Genomic DNA, 15,943 nt, shown 5'->3' on the forward strand with positions numbered 1-15,943 from the left:
TGGAAGGTCACCACTCGCCGAGGATTAATGATGCCCCCTCCCCTCCACCACCACATCATTTGCTCAGTCATTCAGACTAGGAAAGTCAACAACACGCTTACATCATCACTGCTATCTGTCCTATCTGCATGTTTTGCAGGTTTTTTTCGTCTTGCAAGCATCTTAATGTGCATTTTATTAATTTACATTTTTTGGTTTAATTTTAAGGATTGATGAAAAAAAAAACATTCACTTTATCCCAAAAATGAAATGAGTTCATGCTGCACCACAATTAATGGTTCAAAAATAAACACCTCTCCATTCACATCTGTACAAATTTAGGTAATTCAGGTATTTTTGACATATAATGAAATGCTGCATTATGAAATTGGCTGCCACATATTGATCTGATTTTAAAGATCCACTCTGATGCAAATGTTACTTTTGGTGTTTTTAAGATGTTCTTGAGTAGGAGGAGCTAGAACATTTTGTAGGGGGGGCGACAGAAGACTTTGAAAGGGTGGCACACCAAAGTGGAAGGCCATTACAAATAAAAGAATCAGAAAAATGTATTTGATCACTATTATTGTTTATATTTCGTGTAAAAATGATGCTTTTGTCATTTTTGCAATGCTTAAAGAAGCATCATCAAAACAAGCGTACGATTGATGATTTCTTAATCTTTGTCCATAAGGATGCAAATATTGATCTAAAAATTGGGGGGGGGGGGGTCAAGTGTGGGGTAACGCTTTTTGCTGGGAGGGGCAGCCGCCTCCCCTTGCTCTCTGGTAGCTCCGCCCCTGAGCTTGTGGCATTTTCCTGACGATGAAGGACATATAATAAAAATAAAGCTCCAAATTACATTTCTGAGTATTTCTTTATTCACATTATTTTAGATCAAGACCAGACAAAAGAAAAAAAAGAAAAAGGCTGTTACGTACAAACTACAATCGGAAGGCCACAAGTCTAGAAAAAAAGTTTATATTTGTGATGTAGAAATTGTGCTAAAAATACACTCCTTGCTCCAAGCTCCCAGTAATGGGAGTGGGGGTGGGTGTGGTCTTGCTCTGCTGTAACAGACAGAAATCAAAGGGGATTTTCCAATGAACTTCTGTTGCTTTGCAGATACTATGTCATAAAAAAAACGACATATTACTGATTTAAAGACCAATGGGAAACGATTTTAAAATGGATTAAAAGAAGATGGGAGTGTGTCTTCAACACAGTATTTCAATTCATCACAGCACATCTTGTCAAAGCCAACTACTCACAGTGAAGCTGTATCTTACTCGAGCATTAAATCAGACGTTTCTCATCTGCAGGCAGTGATGAGAAATGGCTCCTCGTATGGCATTGCATGTGAGGACCAGTGTTATTTCCTCTGAGCTATTTGTTGCTCCTAACTCAAGAAGGGGACCCCTCCCAGTTAGACTGGTAGTGACACTGCGCCAAGTTCATCTGGCACAAAGATGGAGGAATTCGAGTGAAAGCAATCGCAAAGGGATCTGTTTCCTTGCCCACTTTTCCTGCATGTCTCTCTCCTTGGAGCATGTGGAGCCACCACTCCCACAGTCAGAGGCTGTTCGGGCTGCCTGAGAAGAAAAGCTCATTTCTGATGTGCTGTGCCAGGCGTTATGCAACATGTTGTTCCCCCTTGAGACAAATATTGTGAATTGACTCACCTCCTCCCCTTTGCTCTAAATCACACACATCCATTTTTCCCTCTCATCTATTCACGCACACCGTCCACTTCTATACTGTAAAAGGGCAGGTACGCAGCATGCGCAGGCTTCTGGACCCACACCAAGGTGTCTGTTTTAGGCAGAGCAGTGTGGCAGGTCTCCGATGAATGAGATTAGCTGTGTTTCCCTCTTTATATGTGAGTTTAAGACTGCACTGCTTGCTGTCAGGGGGAGGCGGCAGGCTTATCTGCAGAACACAAACAAGCTCAGGACTTATCAAGTGACTTAGTAACAGCACAGTCACCTCCATGTTTGTGTGTTGCATGCACAAAAGAGGCAGAAGGAACACGGCCTCCTAGCCTGCATGCAGTTCTTCTTGGGGCACTGTTTCCCTATTTCTGTTTCTCATTTGCAGAATCCCAAACGGATGACGTGTCAAATGTATAGTTTGTCAGACTAAATCTTTTTTGGCAGCGAAGGAAATCTTCTGCTTCATTTGCATGAAGAAAGTAGGGGAGAAACAGGAAGTAAAGGGGAGCGAAAAAAAAAAGGGACTGCAGCTCCACTTCGATGCCAGCTCAGCAAGAACTATTTTTAGCTCCTGTGAAACAACGGCGAAGCATTGCCTTTCGTGCTCTGCTTGATTCTGTTGTTTCACCGCCAAATGTTATTCCTGAAGACAGCCTGTCTGCACCTTTTTCCATGGTTAGTCATAATGAAACAAAAGCCGTTTGGAGCGGTCTTACTCATTCCCTGATATTTGCATGCATCTGTGAAGACATGCTATCAAAATGTAAAGTCCCACACCAATCATCTTTTGATCTATTTTCAAAGCGTTCCTAGTGTTCTTTAATTGTAATTATGCCGTTTTTAGCCAAAACAAAAACAATAGAACAGTTGTTTTCTAAGACATTGCTTGAACAGAAGTAGTTCATTAGAAATTTGACTCCAAATTGTGGGCGGGACTTTTGACACTTTGAGCCTGCCCCTACTTCCCATCATTCATCTGTTTACATGCTCTCTTGGTAGCTTAGAGCAGTGTTTTTCAACCTTTTTTGAGCCACGGCACACTTTAACCTTGACAAAAATCCCGCGGCACACCAGCATCCCAAAAAAAAAAAAAAGCAGAAACTCAGTCTGTATTGATCTACAGCCCCCCCCCCCCCCCCCCCCCCCGCCACAATTTGTGATAATTGTGGCAGAAAAAGCAGGAAGTTGCAGATGTTTTTTCTAAAAGATGTAATAAAACTTAAGTTACATACAAACTGTATGTTCGTTGTGGTTTCAAGACATGTAACAAGGACAACTCATTGGACACTGAGGCGCTGTCCCTTTAAGCCAATTCATCATGGGAGATGTAGTGTGAAAACTGCCACAAAACGGCAGAAAGACTCGTGTCTCTGAGCTTCATGGTTTTGTTCACTTGTTCCACGGTCTGATACCGGATTCTGTGGAAAGCTACACCGCTAAAGACGAGCTTTAGCTGATGTTTTTGTTGGAACTGAGTGAGTTATGAGCTAAATTGGAACAAGGAAGTGAATACTTTAAACACTTCTGATTGGTCAGACTGATGACATGTGATTAAGCCTTCAAGAATGATTGGTGGAGTCGTGGAGACAGTAAAAGCTGCGGGACTTTTCAGATAACAGTTATGCAGCTAAATCGCGTTACCGTCATTCTTATCAAAATGTCTTTAATAGAATCAAATAAACACAACGAAAAAAGTATTTTATGATCGTTTATATTCCTAACTACTCAGTGTTTTATCAGGACCTGTTTGGATGAACAAAAAGCTGATTTCCTGGAGATGGGAAATGTTTTTAGATCAATTAATGAGGGCAATTTTCCACGGCACACTTGACCATCTCCCACGGCACACTAGTGTGCCGCGGCACACTTGTTGAAAAACACTGGCTTAGAGCCCTTCACAACCCCAACCTAAAATTACCGTTGCAACAAAAAGGGCGAGCAATATTGGAGACATCCAGCCGTACAGTTTTGAGCCAGATACAAGCTCGGACGAGGAAAATGAATGAAGATGGACACGGATCTAGGAGTCTAGAAATGGATGCATCAGGATGGAGCAGAGCAGGGAGCTTGTGGCTTGTTGATTATATCCATGCTACGAGCTTTTTCCAATGACATTTTTCCATCTGCTGCTGAGCCACAACAACTTGGATAAAAAAATACTCAGAAATGCAATTTAAACTGTATTTTTTCTTTATATATATGTCATTGGATATCTATGGAAAGCTTTAGAGCTGAGAAATGTGAAAAACAGCTTGCTGGATTTCTTCCTCTTGTTGTGGTTGGAGGGACTATAACATCCTCATCATCAGCTGCTGCTGCAACGGGCCGACGCATTTTAATCTCACACACGAAACAGGATGTGGAAAGACTCTGGCAGGAATAAATGTCAGAATCCAGGCCTCCAGGCCTCTTTCAGTTTTTCAACCAACCTACCATTGAAGGTCCTTATTAGCGAAACAAACATGATCCAGGTTATTAGCAGCAGATAAGGCAGAATTTCTGGAAAACCAGCAGGAAGCTGTGGCCTGGAGTTTGACACTCATGTTTATTCTAAAAAAAGAAAACAGTACATATTAACCCCCTGACGCCTATGAATGCAAATACGCATCAAACAAATCTGGCTCCAAAATTACCTTAATTTAGCATATCCTAAGCAAAAACATCTGTGATTTTCTTTCATAGCTGGAAATAAACGCAGGTGTTGAGGGGTTAACTCAAAGAGGCCAAAACATGAAATGTAGCACTTAGTAACCTTATGGTTTACATTTGAATTTCGGAATCAGAAGACAATTTAGAAAAATCCCAACTGTGATGGATGCAAAGCTCAGGTTAAACTGTCAGTGATCACAGCCTAGTGTGGCACTCAAGACAGCATAAAGAGGAAGAATTACATATTTTATGTTTATTGAACTAGAAAACTGCACAGAGGCACAGTGGTTAGCGCTCTGCCCAACAGCAAGACTGTCCCTGTTTAAGTCCCGGCTGGGCGACCTGAAATAGAATCATCAACGGGAAAATGTGTGGACTTTGCATGTTCCCCCCATGGTTTTCTCCAGTGACTCTGATTGTCCTTCAGTGTGATTGCAAGTGTGTATAGGTGTGTGACTGCATGTGGCCCTGTGTCAGAATGGTGACCTGTCCAGGGTGTACCCTGCCTTTGCCCACGAGTGGCCAGCATAGGCTCCGGCAGCCCCGTAACCCTAAAAGGAATGAAACGGGTTTAGAGAATAGATTGATGGATACTGAATTAGAAGTATAAAAACCAAACAATTATTGTTACTATTTGGACTAAATGCATTTACCAGTTTTTTTTAGCAAATTAAACATAACAAAAGCAAAAAATTCTACACCAAAAACACACCTATTTTTCAGTCGTGGTTATGTTTTTAATGCTCCAAAATATTGCAAAAATAAACCCCTTTCTGCTAGACGAGGGAGGAAAAAGACCCACTTTCTGGGGTAACAGTGACACCTGGTGGCCAGACCGAGTTAACTGCTTTCTTGTTTGTTGTCAAAGTGTGTCACTTCCAAGATGCCTGCACGTTGAACATTTTTAAAATGTGCTGGAAGGTGCATTCCTGAATCATAAGCGCAGGCCTGGCTGCTGAAAACATAGTAGAGTCAATCAGGGCCAGTTGTTCATAGGATGAGTAAAAGTGTGAGCTCAACTGGTTTGAAACAGGTCTACATTGTACAGAGAACTCGTGTTACTGACACAGGTATGGCAGGCATGCCACTTACTTGGAATAAGAGTTTAAATACGAGGTAGCCAGCTGCCGTCCTTTGCAGCTCAGAGCTGGCTGAAGAGCTGCTGCTGACAGTTCCAGCACAAAGTCCGGATTATTTTAACAACCCAACGACAAGAGGTAGGATCTCACACATTGTATGTTTTGCTACGACTGTTTTAGTTCAGAGGGTGCCAGTGCCTTGCAAAATCCAGGGCTTTACCGTCATTTAAAAGTGAGAAGAAGCTGTGACCGGAGATAACCCAGGCCATGTGCTCCCGGGGTCTGACGTTCAGAACAGGAGGACTCCAGAAGAATTTCAGCCTTTTACACTTCAGACATGTGACCGATTCAGCTGCAGGCCAGGGTTTGTTGCAATCCTGCAAATAAGATCACAAAAAAAATTACATATGACTTTGTTTTACTTATTGTGGTTGGCACCAAAGGTGAGCTTTGTGGGGTGAAGGGGATGTCCTAAATCTAAAACAGAGCTCTGTATTCATAAATATAATGGATGTATAAGAGTTAAATAAAATACTGTTATACTCGTTGTCACGTTTTCTGGCCTCAGAGTGTTTGCAGAAGTGAAAGAAGGGTTAAGGGTGTCTGGAGACCAAAGAAGTCACCAAAAGGGTCAGAATATTTTTTTTATGTGCAAATTTTGCCCCCAAAAAATGTAAGCGTAAGGAACCTTTCATTTATGTTTGGAAAAGTTGCGGAAAGGATTCAGAATCCTTCAATTCATATTTTGTTCAGGTTCCAGCGGACTCTAAGTTCAACAGGAAAATGTGAACAATATGTTCCCGCTCTTGTCAGCAGTTCCTCATCTGGGGTTTTTCTTCAACTCCACAAAACTGTCACCCTGCAGTACTTCGTACAGCAACACTGAGTGACTCTGTGGTGATAATTCAAGGTTTTTGTGCAGAGAGAAACCAAAAAAACAAAACCAAAAAAAGACATAAAAATGACATAAGGGTAATCCCTAATCTCATTTTTACATTTTTGTGTTTTTTCTCTGGAAGAAGCCCTACATGGTCAAGGTGAAGCATGTCTGCCCTCGCCGGCACCATATGTCTTTCAGAAAAGACTCCTTCATGGGAAAATTTCACATGCAATAAGTAACAGACACATGCTCAGCCCTCACACCCAGGGCCGGATTAAAAATGTTCTGTGCCTCGGGCGAACACTTTATCAGGGCCTTTCAATACTTGCCAAAGGAATCCTTGTCAAAAATTAGTCTATTCAAGTTTACTACAAGTATTCCCAGTCTATACTAAAAAAGTAAGGAAGTCTACATGAAGTTTACTTTTTATTTACCACATTGTAAACTGAAAGATCCACTGTGTTTTTAACATGTTTTTGTGGTATTTTTTCATGATAAAGGACACAAATAATATTAAAATAGCATTTTTAGTGAGTTTTTATTCAAATCATTAAGCTTGGAAAAAGCTTGTAGGTGTGACGTAGAAGCGACTACGGCAAGCCACAAGCTCAATTAGATCCATGTAGGTCTTTGCTTTCCTCCCCCGAGCTGGGATCTGCCTCAAACGGCACGGCTGAATAGGTTCATTATTGTTCATCATTTTGTTGCACTAGTAATGTTGGACTGGGGGTGTGAGGGGCTGTCAGCTAGCGTCAGAGAGTTTAAAGTCAGTGTAGAGGTGACTGAAGCCTCCTGGACCGATGGGTTCAATTTGTGTGTACGAGTGTAGGGAAAAATCTATTCGGCAACACTTGTATGGATTTAAAATGCTGTCAAGACGGTATTTATTTAATAATTTATCAGCATCCTTCAGCGTCTGACTCTTGTTTTCCACTTAAACCCAGACTGCTAGTTGGCAGCACCGTACAGTGAGCCTCTTTGAGCAGCTCTACACCACACCAAAACAAAAAGATCTCGCGAGGATCAGCTTGTTCAGTCAGCCTTGCCGTTTTGTTGTGAGACACGCACTCCTTAGTTTTTGCTCGGGGTCGGCACACAACCGAAATTCTGTGCCATGTTGCTGCCAGTACCATGAAAAAAATGCAGATTGTAGTGCTTTGTAGTGGGCTCCAGATGACAACGAGCGAGACTTGAGATGTATCGCGATATATATTGTATCGCGTCAGACTCTTGCCAGTACACACCACTAGTGAATACAATGAAAAATAGCAATCAACAAAAATAAACATCTCTTCTCCTCCAATGCAGGTAGGCAGGTGCTGTCTAACCTTTCACCCAGGTGTAGTGACAATTAACAAATCCAAAAGGTGAAACATGCAAAAAAGTAAACAAAGAAACTTCATCCTGCCTCCAAAAAATAGGGATAATGGGAAATTAGGGAAGGCTTACTCTATGCAGAAACTGTGTCCATATAAAAACGACAGGTTTTTAAATTTTGGCTAAAAACGGCGTAATCATAACTAAAAGAGCACTGTGATCGCTTTTAAAATAGACCAAAACACAATTGGAGTTGGAGTTTTGACAGAAAAACAACAGTACAGTGATGCATAAATCACTTCTTTTTCCCCCTCAAGGTTTCGAGCAGCATGACCTTAGATGTTCTGGGTCGCCCACTTCTTGTATTACAGTCAAATGTTTGATTCATCTGTTAAAAAGGCAAACGAAGCAATTTTAAACAGTTCAAAGAAATATTTGTGAGTGTGGAAAAACACACACTGACGGTGTTTTCGACCATAACATTGTATTAGGCTTCTTTTTATTATAATTATTATTATTGTTAAAGCAGCACTAATGTGAGAAAACTAAGCAGCACGTTCCTTTCAGATGAGTCATTTCCTCCTTATCCCGCATTCCCAGCTGCTGAGAGCAGAGGCGGCTGGGTCATCTGAGGGAAATCAAGAATGTTCTCTGTGGAAACATTTCCAGTGGATTTCCACCCGAGTCACACATCGACTTTCAGATCCTCCCAACGCTATAAAGCAGCTTTTGACTAAAGCCGCGCCGAGAGTCGCTTCGGTACCACCAATTCCACACATATCTGTATTGATTTCAGCTAAAGATGGACACGCGCATTTTCGACGGGCCGCGCGTGACTGCTTCAAAATGGGTTTTAGCCTGGTGTGGGCAGGGCGGGATTTATTCTAAAAACACGCATGAAACGATTTTCTTTAGATTAATTATGATCTGATCAAAAAAGTGCAGACCACGTGACTTCCAGATAAACATTTCCTGCGGCAACCAGGCATAAACAATCCAGCGCTGCAGTTCATGGTCAAAACGCCGCCTACTACAAGGTGAGCGGGCCAGGTGCATCATGGGAGTTAGTACTGTACTGGCTCTTTTATTTCATGAGCGATTATTCAAAACAGAAGTTCAAAATCTATAATGCTTCTATCCTGCCTTACAGTTTATTTTTTAACATATTAAAACTATTATTAGTTAATAATAGTTTTGAAATGTTAAAATGTTTTTCAAACATTTTAAAAACATTTATTAGTCTTATCAGTAATGCTTTTTTTTTAAAAACATTTCCCTTAGCAAAAAGTAGTACACTTGAAGTGTGTTAGTATTGTCTACTATAAACTATGTGAATCGTAGGAATTATACTGAATAAATACGTCTTCAGACTAAACTGGAACATTTAAAGTCCCACTGCAATCTTCTTTTGATCTATTTTAAAAGCATTCCCAGTAATCTTTTAACTATAATTTTGCAGTTTTCAACCAAAATAAAAACTATCGTTTTTCTAGGACATAGTTTCTGTAGAGCGGCAGTAGTTCATCAGAAAATCAGAGTTGTGGGCCGGATTGTTGGTGTAGAGCAAGCCTTCCCTCATGTCTCATTATCCCTATGTGTAGGAGCCAAGATGAAGTTTTTTCCCACATTTTAGCGTAGTTTTGCACCTTTCGCCTTTTTTGATTTGTTCATTGGCAACATCTGGGTGAAAGCTTGGATAAGCACCTGCACTCTGGGTGCAGTAAGAGACAAGAGCTCATGATTGGCGGCAGTAGTTGCCCTAGAAACGTGGACTCAGACTGACTTGGACCAATTACAGTCAAATGGCAGCACCTGTATGGCGGAAAAATGGCGACCGAATTGGCTTCATTTAGCTGGAGCCAGAGATGAGGCATATTTTAATGGGTGACGTCACACCCAGCTGTGCCCACACTTATCTTCACCTATAACTGAGAGCTCTCTGCTAGCTCACAGCCCTCACACCCCCAACCTAACATTAGTAGTGAAACAAAAATGGTGAGCAGGAAGGATTCTATGCTATAGTTTGTTTTGTTTCCCCTATCAGTCCCTCCAGATTCATGTTGATCATCCACCGCTGTTTTCACTTCTCTCAATTAGCCTTTGTTGGGTCGCTGTCGGGTCATCTGTTCTGCTCTGGCACCCTCTTTGTTTCCCCAGGGTTTTTGCTGTGTTCTAGGTTATTTATTAAATGTTTAAGTCTCTGTCACCAAACTTGGTCTCCTGCATTTTGGGTCCCAAACCACCAAATTTCTGATATTTTTCTGTCACACGGATGTCACCATGGGTTCTTACAGGTTAAGGCTAGTTTCTGCTTTTCCCACACTTACAAACCTATGTTTAAACCATATAAAACAATTTTATTTCCATTTTTAATAACTGAATCAGAATGTAAGGCTCTTTACTGTCGTCCAAGAAGTGGGTGCCACACAAAATATAAGGTCATGCTGCAGCAATCTCAAAAACCTTTCTATAGATCTATGTGTTGTGGTTTTTACTTTGAAATGGTGTCAGGAGAAAGCACATTTGTGTAAAACATCATGGATTGAGTTGAACATAAAGTGTATTGTCAAAGAACTTGGAGCTTTCAGAGAAAAATAGAAAGAAAAAAAGACGTTGGTATTTTAGTAATTTAGTTTCAAAAAGGGTGCAGGACAAAGTGACGAGCTTTAAACCGTTTTTTTTAGAAGGTCACATTAAATGTCCAAGTAGATTTAGATCCACATTTGCTGCCTCATTCATGCTTCAGAAGATTCAATGTTTCATTTTCTGCAGACCTGCAGAGGGCCCGGATGAGACGCAAGCATGGTGCCGCTGTTGAACCCAATGACTTTGTGATGACAGCAAAGGTGTTCACAAAACAGCAGGTATGTTTTTTCATCTGGCCTCCCTGACATTAACCTTTCATCTGCTGCTATCTGTCCTGATGTTTACCTTTCAGAGTAACTCTTTGTTTGAAACCAAATGTTTACTTGGAGTCTGGTGTTAGCGGACGCTTCCTGTCTCCAGCTCACCGTGACGAGGAGGTGCGGTTTGCACGGTCCTTAGATGAAGCTTTACACTTTAAAGATCTGAATATATTTAGGGGAAAAAAAATGCAAAAATGCTCCAAAGGTAAAATTGTGTTTAAAATGGAAGGGGCTTCGTGCTTCAATAAGTGCAGAGATTATGCATAAATCTGGTTGTGATCTTTCAGGAGTTTTCAGCCGTCTTATCGCTCCACCTCAGCAAGCAGAGGAGGACTTGGACCATCAAGAAAGATGTTTTTTGTGGCTGGAGTCAGAAATGCGGCAGAATCAGGAAGAGGAAACGAAAGGAGGTAACGGGGTGTCACTTTTAGACCCAAAGATATGTGCTTAGAATGCGGTGAGGTAAATGAGCCATTGGACCTTTGCACTGGTTTCGCTCAATTTGCACCACTCCATCTCATCTTCTGTCATCAGGTCAATCTACCAGAAGTTTCGTGAGGTAGATCTATTGGACAAAAAGAAGACTGTGACAGCTCTGCAGGCCGGAGAAGATCGAGCCATCCTCCTGGGACTTGGAATGATCTTGTCTTCGTTCATGATGTATTTTGTCCTGGGTATCACCATTTTGCGCTATTATGCTGAAAGGTACAAACGCATGGCGCTGTGCATGTTTTTCAAAGTGCTGCACAGCTCTAAGTGTTACAACTGTAATAGAAATGCATTGTTTTTGTGAAGAATCTCATAAAATGATCTGGTTGTGATGATTTTTGAGAGTCACATCTACGGTACATTAAACTTTTGTTAAGGCCCAAATTTTGCAGACATATCTTAAAGTAGTTCTTAGATTAAACAAACTTACATTAATATGGAAAATATTAAACTTTTTCTTTCTTTGTAACAGTGATCCAGTTCAATAAAGTTTTGGCCTTGTTGTTGATGATATCCTTTTTCACAAACTTGTTTCAGTGAGTTGGGAAAATTACTGCTACATTTGGTTTGGCAGCCAAAAACGTTGTTTTGTAAGGCCTGCAGGGAGACGGGTAATTCTCTTGTATTTTGTACATTGTCTATTGTATTTGCGCATGTAATTTTGAGATAAATTTGCTGCAACTTCCAATCTTGGATTGGAGTCAGATGACAAATGTTTTCTGTGAATCGTAATGTTTTATTTGACCAGTCTGGTTCCATCTCCTAGAAATGTAACGCTTAAATCCTTAAAGTCCCACTCTGGTCATCTTTGGATCTATTTTTAAATCACTACCATTGTTCTTTTAATTATAATTATGCAGTTTTTTAGGCAAAATTCAAAAACTCGTGTCATTTTCTAGAACATGCTTTCTGCGGAGCGGCAGTAGTTCATTAGAAATTCCCCTCTGAATTGTGGGTGGGACTGGCGCAGAATAGACCCGCCCCCTTCCCCATCATCCATCTGTTCACACCCTCTCCCAATTGCTTAAAGCCCCTCACACCCCCAAATTAGCTTTAAAGGTTCAACAAAAATGGCAGTTAATATTGGAGCTGTCCAGCTGTACAGTTTTGAGTCAGATGTCAGCTTCAGATGATGAGCAGGGCTCATCGACTAAATCTTCTTAATCCATGAATAAGTAGAAAAACTCAAACACAATTTTAAGACAAATTTTCTTTATTTTCTCCCACATGAAAAACACAAGAAACCCATATTTTCATCAGACTGGATCTTTAAGAAGCAGTTATAAGCTACTTAGAGTCCATGTATGTTTTCTTTTTTTTTACTGTTGTAGTAAAAAAATGACACTTTAAGAGAGTTCATTGCATTTTTAGCTAGAAGTTGTTTGTAGTTATCAATTAGACCAATGAATATCAGATCCTTTATTATGTTTCAAAACAAAAAAGAGTGATTGGATAGTTAAAACCCTTGTGCTATCTTAGATGACCCCACCCTTACATTGACGTGTTCTCCCTACCATGACAAAGGTGGATAAAGGTGGAAAGATTTCATGTAATCCATGGAAACCAGTGAGGCTCACAAATCATTGAAGAAAAAAGGTTCATAGCACTGTCTAGTGGGTCTAGATGACCCAACTCCCAACGTTAAAGTGCCTAGGATAGCACAAGGGTTAAGAAGTTTTTTTGTCTTTACTAAATATGATCTTCATGTCAATGTCATTACAGTGTGTGGACAGAGGAGGGTGTGTGTGTTGTACTCAACTCTACGGTCACTGCAGACATGAACTGTTCCTACCACTGCGGGTCAGACTGCTGGAGGGTGTCCAAATACCCCTGCCTGCAGGTCTATGTGAGCGTCAATAACACAGGCCGGGTCTGTCGTTTATCTCACAACGAGGAGACCCAGGATGCCAGCTCTGAAGTGAGTTACCGCGCCAGAGCGAAAACACAGAGGTGCACTGAAGCGTTTCAAATGTTGACCACGCAGAGCGTTCGACTGTGGTCCGTGTTGTGGAATAAAAGAAAATCTGCCAAAATTTGCCTACAAAACGCACCACTGTTTGCTCTGTCTGACCTTGACTCTTCATCTCCTTGTAGTGCGTTTACGTGCCACGCTGCCAGAAAGACAGCACAGCCATGCAGACCATCAAGGACATGATTGTGAATATTTCCCTTCACCTGAAGGTGAACAAGCAGGTAACCTGTTACTACGACCCCAGCGAGGAGCAGGACACCGTCCTTCTGACCCGAATCTACAACCACAGCATGGTCATCCACTCACTGCTGTGGCCTTCCTGCATGCTCTTTGGGGGGGCCCTCATCATTCTGATGGTCAAGCTCACCCAGTACCTCTCCAGACTTTGTGAGGAGATAGGGAAGATCAAGACGTAAAATATTTTTGCAGCAGCAGCTGCAAGAGCCGGCCTTGCACCAATGACGTGGAACATGAAAGGGATTGTTTCAACCAAAGCAACCTGACCTCTGGCAAACTTTCTCCCTTGACTCAGACACTTGAACAGCTGACAGCCAACGTGCCGTCGGTATGTCTTTGTTAATGAAAGTGAAGTGAATCCTCCAAGGCCAAAAGAGTCAGATTGAGGACGTAGAACACATGGATTTAAAGGACTGGAAAGAGTTTGAGGACAATAACAAATGTTCATTTAACTTTATACCAAACAAAGTCTGTGATGTAACGGGAACTTTGAAAAGTTTGCATCACTACAGGTTTCAATAAAGCTGCAGCTGACGGCTTGTTTACCAATGTGTAACATTTCCTCAGCCATTTCTACGGCATCTTGTGGTTCTGAGTTACCGGTAATATTTTAGGTTTTGGAATTAGGTCCCATTCTAGTCTGTTAGGCTTCCAGCAAAAAAAGATCTCATTTCTCAAACTGCATTTTCTTTTGTCAGCTCCTGATTCACAATGACATGAATAACAAAGTACTCAGAAATACAAACTTAAGATGAATTTCCTTTATTTGTGTCTTCCTTCAGAAAAATGCCACAAGATCGTGTTTAAAACACCAAAAACAGGACTTTCATCAGAGCAGGTCTTTAAATAGACACCATCTGAAAGAGAACCCATGTTCTAAAACCTTTAGATACTGTACAAGAGTTTCTTTTTAAAAGCTACCCAAACTGTGTGTACTAATGCATCTCCATACTGTCAACTTAAGCTAAATGGATCCTCATTGGTCTTCCTCTTTAGCCCTGAGGACTGTCTGAGGACAACATTTCTGTGATTACCAACAAGAAAGTCACGTCCTGACTTGTTTGACCATTTGCCGCATTAAAACTGTTCATTTTGAAAGAGTCTAGACACACGGAACACAACAGCCCTTCTGGACCGTGTTCAGGTTTCTTTTGATGGAACTTTATTTGGCACCATGGAATGTGTTTTTCTGGCTGTGGCTTCTGGAAATATCTCTTGAAGCCTTTTGTCATTGACAAAAGCATGCTGATGGTTGTCATGTGAAGACATCCAATGGAGGTCCAAGGGCTTGTCTCTTTTGTTTAGAGGTTCTTCCAGTTCTCTGAATCTTGTGATGGCGGTTTGGACTACAGAGATAAATGCAAAACCGTTGTTGTTTGTAATCATTTCAGGATTATTTCACACATTACAACACCTATCCCCATTTTCCCTTGACTGTGTCCCTTTAGGTTCATAGCTAAAACATGTTACAGACCTGATATTAATAAACTAATTTATTTTCTATGTCTTTTAACCATTTGTTGCTCCTGTCCCAAATGTATTGGGACCTGGAGCAGACATTAAATCTAAAAATGAAAGCTTATTTAGTGGATGGAACTGCATCAATTTGCTGGTTAAACGATGGGTTTGATAAATTGTGAATTACTTTTGTCGTTTTTTGTTAACATTAAATGTAAAACACTACTTTCTCGAAATGTGGGACTTAAAATTGGGTTTATACAGCCTGAATTTGCCATCAAATCATCACATTCTTCTCTACCTGTCAGACACAACATTTGAAAAGGTAAACAGATTCCAAATCTTATGTTAAGCAGCAATGACTTGGAGTTGTGGTTTTCTGCTTTCCGCAATTTATTATGCAGGATCCTCTGGCATTTAAGTTCAAAATGTTGCCTCAGGTCATCAAGGTTTAAGAATATTTTTAATGCACAGCCTTGTTGAAAGTATTGCGAGAATTAGAAAGCAGAAGCAGAGCTAATAGTTCATTTCATTTACAGTTAATTCAGACTTTAAATGCCTCATCATAGTCTAGCCATGGGATCTTGGCTCGACCATCAAACTTCCACCACTGTGCCTGACACTCGATATACAGTAGGTGGTTCCTAGAAAAAAAGTCAGTAGAGCAAAGTAGATGCATTTCTCCTCAATGCGGATAACCCTACTGGCGGAGAGACACCTAACCTCAAGTTGCTGGGGCTCCCCTTAAAAAAAACAAAACCTACAGCTTCAAATGCCCCTACAAGTCAGAGGGGTAGGGAATAAGTTCAGATTTGGCCAAAGAGACTTAAAAAACTGATCAGGAAGGCTGGCTCTGTAATTGGCTGCAAAATAGAATCTTTTAAAGCAGTGATAGGGAGGAGGACTTAAACAAACTCTTATCTATCATGGATAATCCTGAACACCTTCTCCCTCCTATACTAGACAGACAGTGGAGCAGCTTTTTCCAAGAGGCTGAGGCAGCTTTGCCGCCACAGCGACCACTAGGAGATCATTCCTGCCTCACACAACAAGACCATATAACTCACCATCCTTGTGCCAGACATGAGCTGCATTACCACTGTTGATTTATTTTATAATTTCTCATTGTTGTTTTTTTTTTTTTGCACAAACTAAAGCCTACTGAGCTGCTGCAACAATCAAATTTGCCAGATTTGGATAAATAAAGTATTTTTAAAATATATTTTTAGGGGTGTAATGATTCGTTTGAATAACTATTCAATTCA

The 15,943-nt window shown here is 40.9% G+C and overlaps 1 protein-coding gene across 6 annotated transcripts; it reads left to right on the forward strand.

Annotated features, from left to right (window-relative positions):
• Positions 1–5,308: 5,308 nt before the first annotated feature.
• On the forward strand, positions 5,309–14,721 carry kcnmb2a (potassium large conductance calcium-activated channel, subfamily M, beta member 2a). Of its 6 annotated transcripts, none has more exons than XM_078934838.1 (7): positions 5,417–5,557; positions 10,389–10,480; positions 10,555–10,639; positions 10,810–10,932; positions 11,057–11,227; positions 12,734–12,929; positions 13,106–14,721. In XM_078934838.1, exons 3-7 carry the CDS (start codon positions 10,578–10,580, stop codon positions 13,397–13,399), a joined length of 846 nt encoding a protein of 281 aa, XP_078790964.1. In that variant the 5' UTR covers positions 5,417–5,557; positions 10,389–10,480; positions 10,555–10,577; the 3' UTR covers positions 13,400–14,721. The 6 variants fall into 6 exon arrangements, with proteins under 6 accessions (XP_004079004.1, XP_078790964.1, XP_078790965.1 ...); XM_078934839.1 differs by having other exon boundaries at positions 5,477–5,557; positions 10,389–10,462; XM_004078956.5 differs by lacking the exon at positions 10,555–10,639 and having other exon boundaries at positions 5,309–5,557.
• Positions 14,722–15,943: the final 1,222 nt, after the last annotated feature.

This window comes from Oryzias latipes, chromosome 17 (genome assembly GCF_053564925.1).
Source record: "Oryzias latipes strain Hd-rR chromosome 17, Olatipes_Hd-rR_3.1".
NCBI classification, from domain to species: domain Eukaryota; kingdom Metazoa; phylum Chordata; class Actinopteri; order Beloniformes; family Adrianichthyidae; genus Oryzias; species Oryzias latipes.

Excerpts from the sequence above, each read along its gene's own strand:
- kcnmb2a (XM_078934838.1), top strand. The coding sequence starts at position 10,578 with ATGTTTACTTGGAGTCTGGTGTTAGCGGACGCTTCCTGTCTCCAGCTC. Across the intron at positions 10,640-10,809 it reads CAGCTCACCGTGACGAGGAG|GAGTTTTCAGCCGTCTTATC; the intron begins GTGCGGTTTGCA and ends GTGATCTTTCAG. Across the intron at positions 11,228-12,733 it reads TTGCGCTATTATGCTGAAAG|TGTGTGGACAGAGGAGGGTG; the intron begins GTACAAACGCAT and ends ATGTCATTACAG.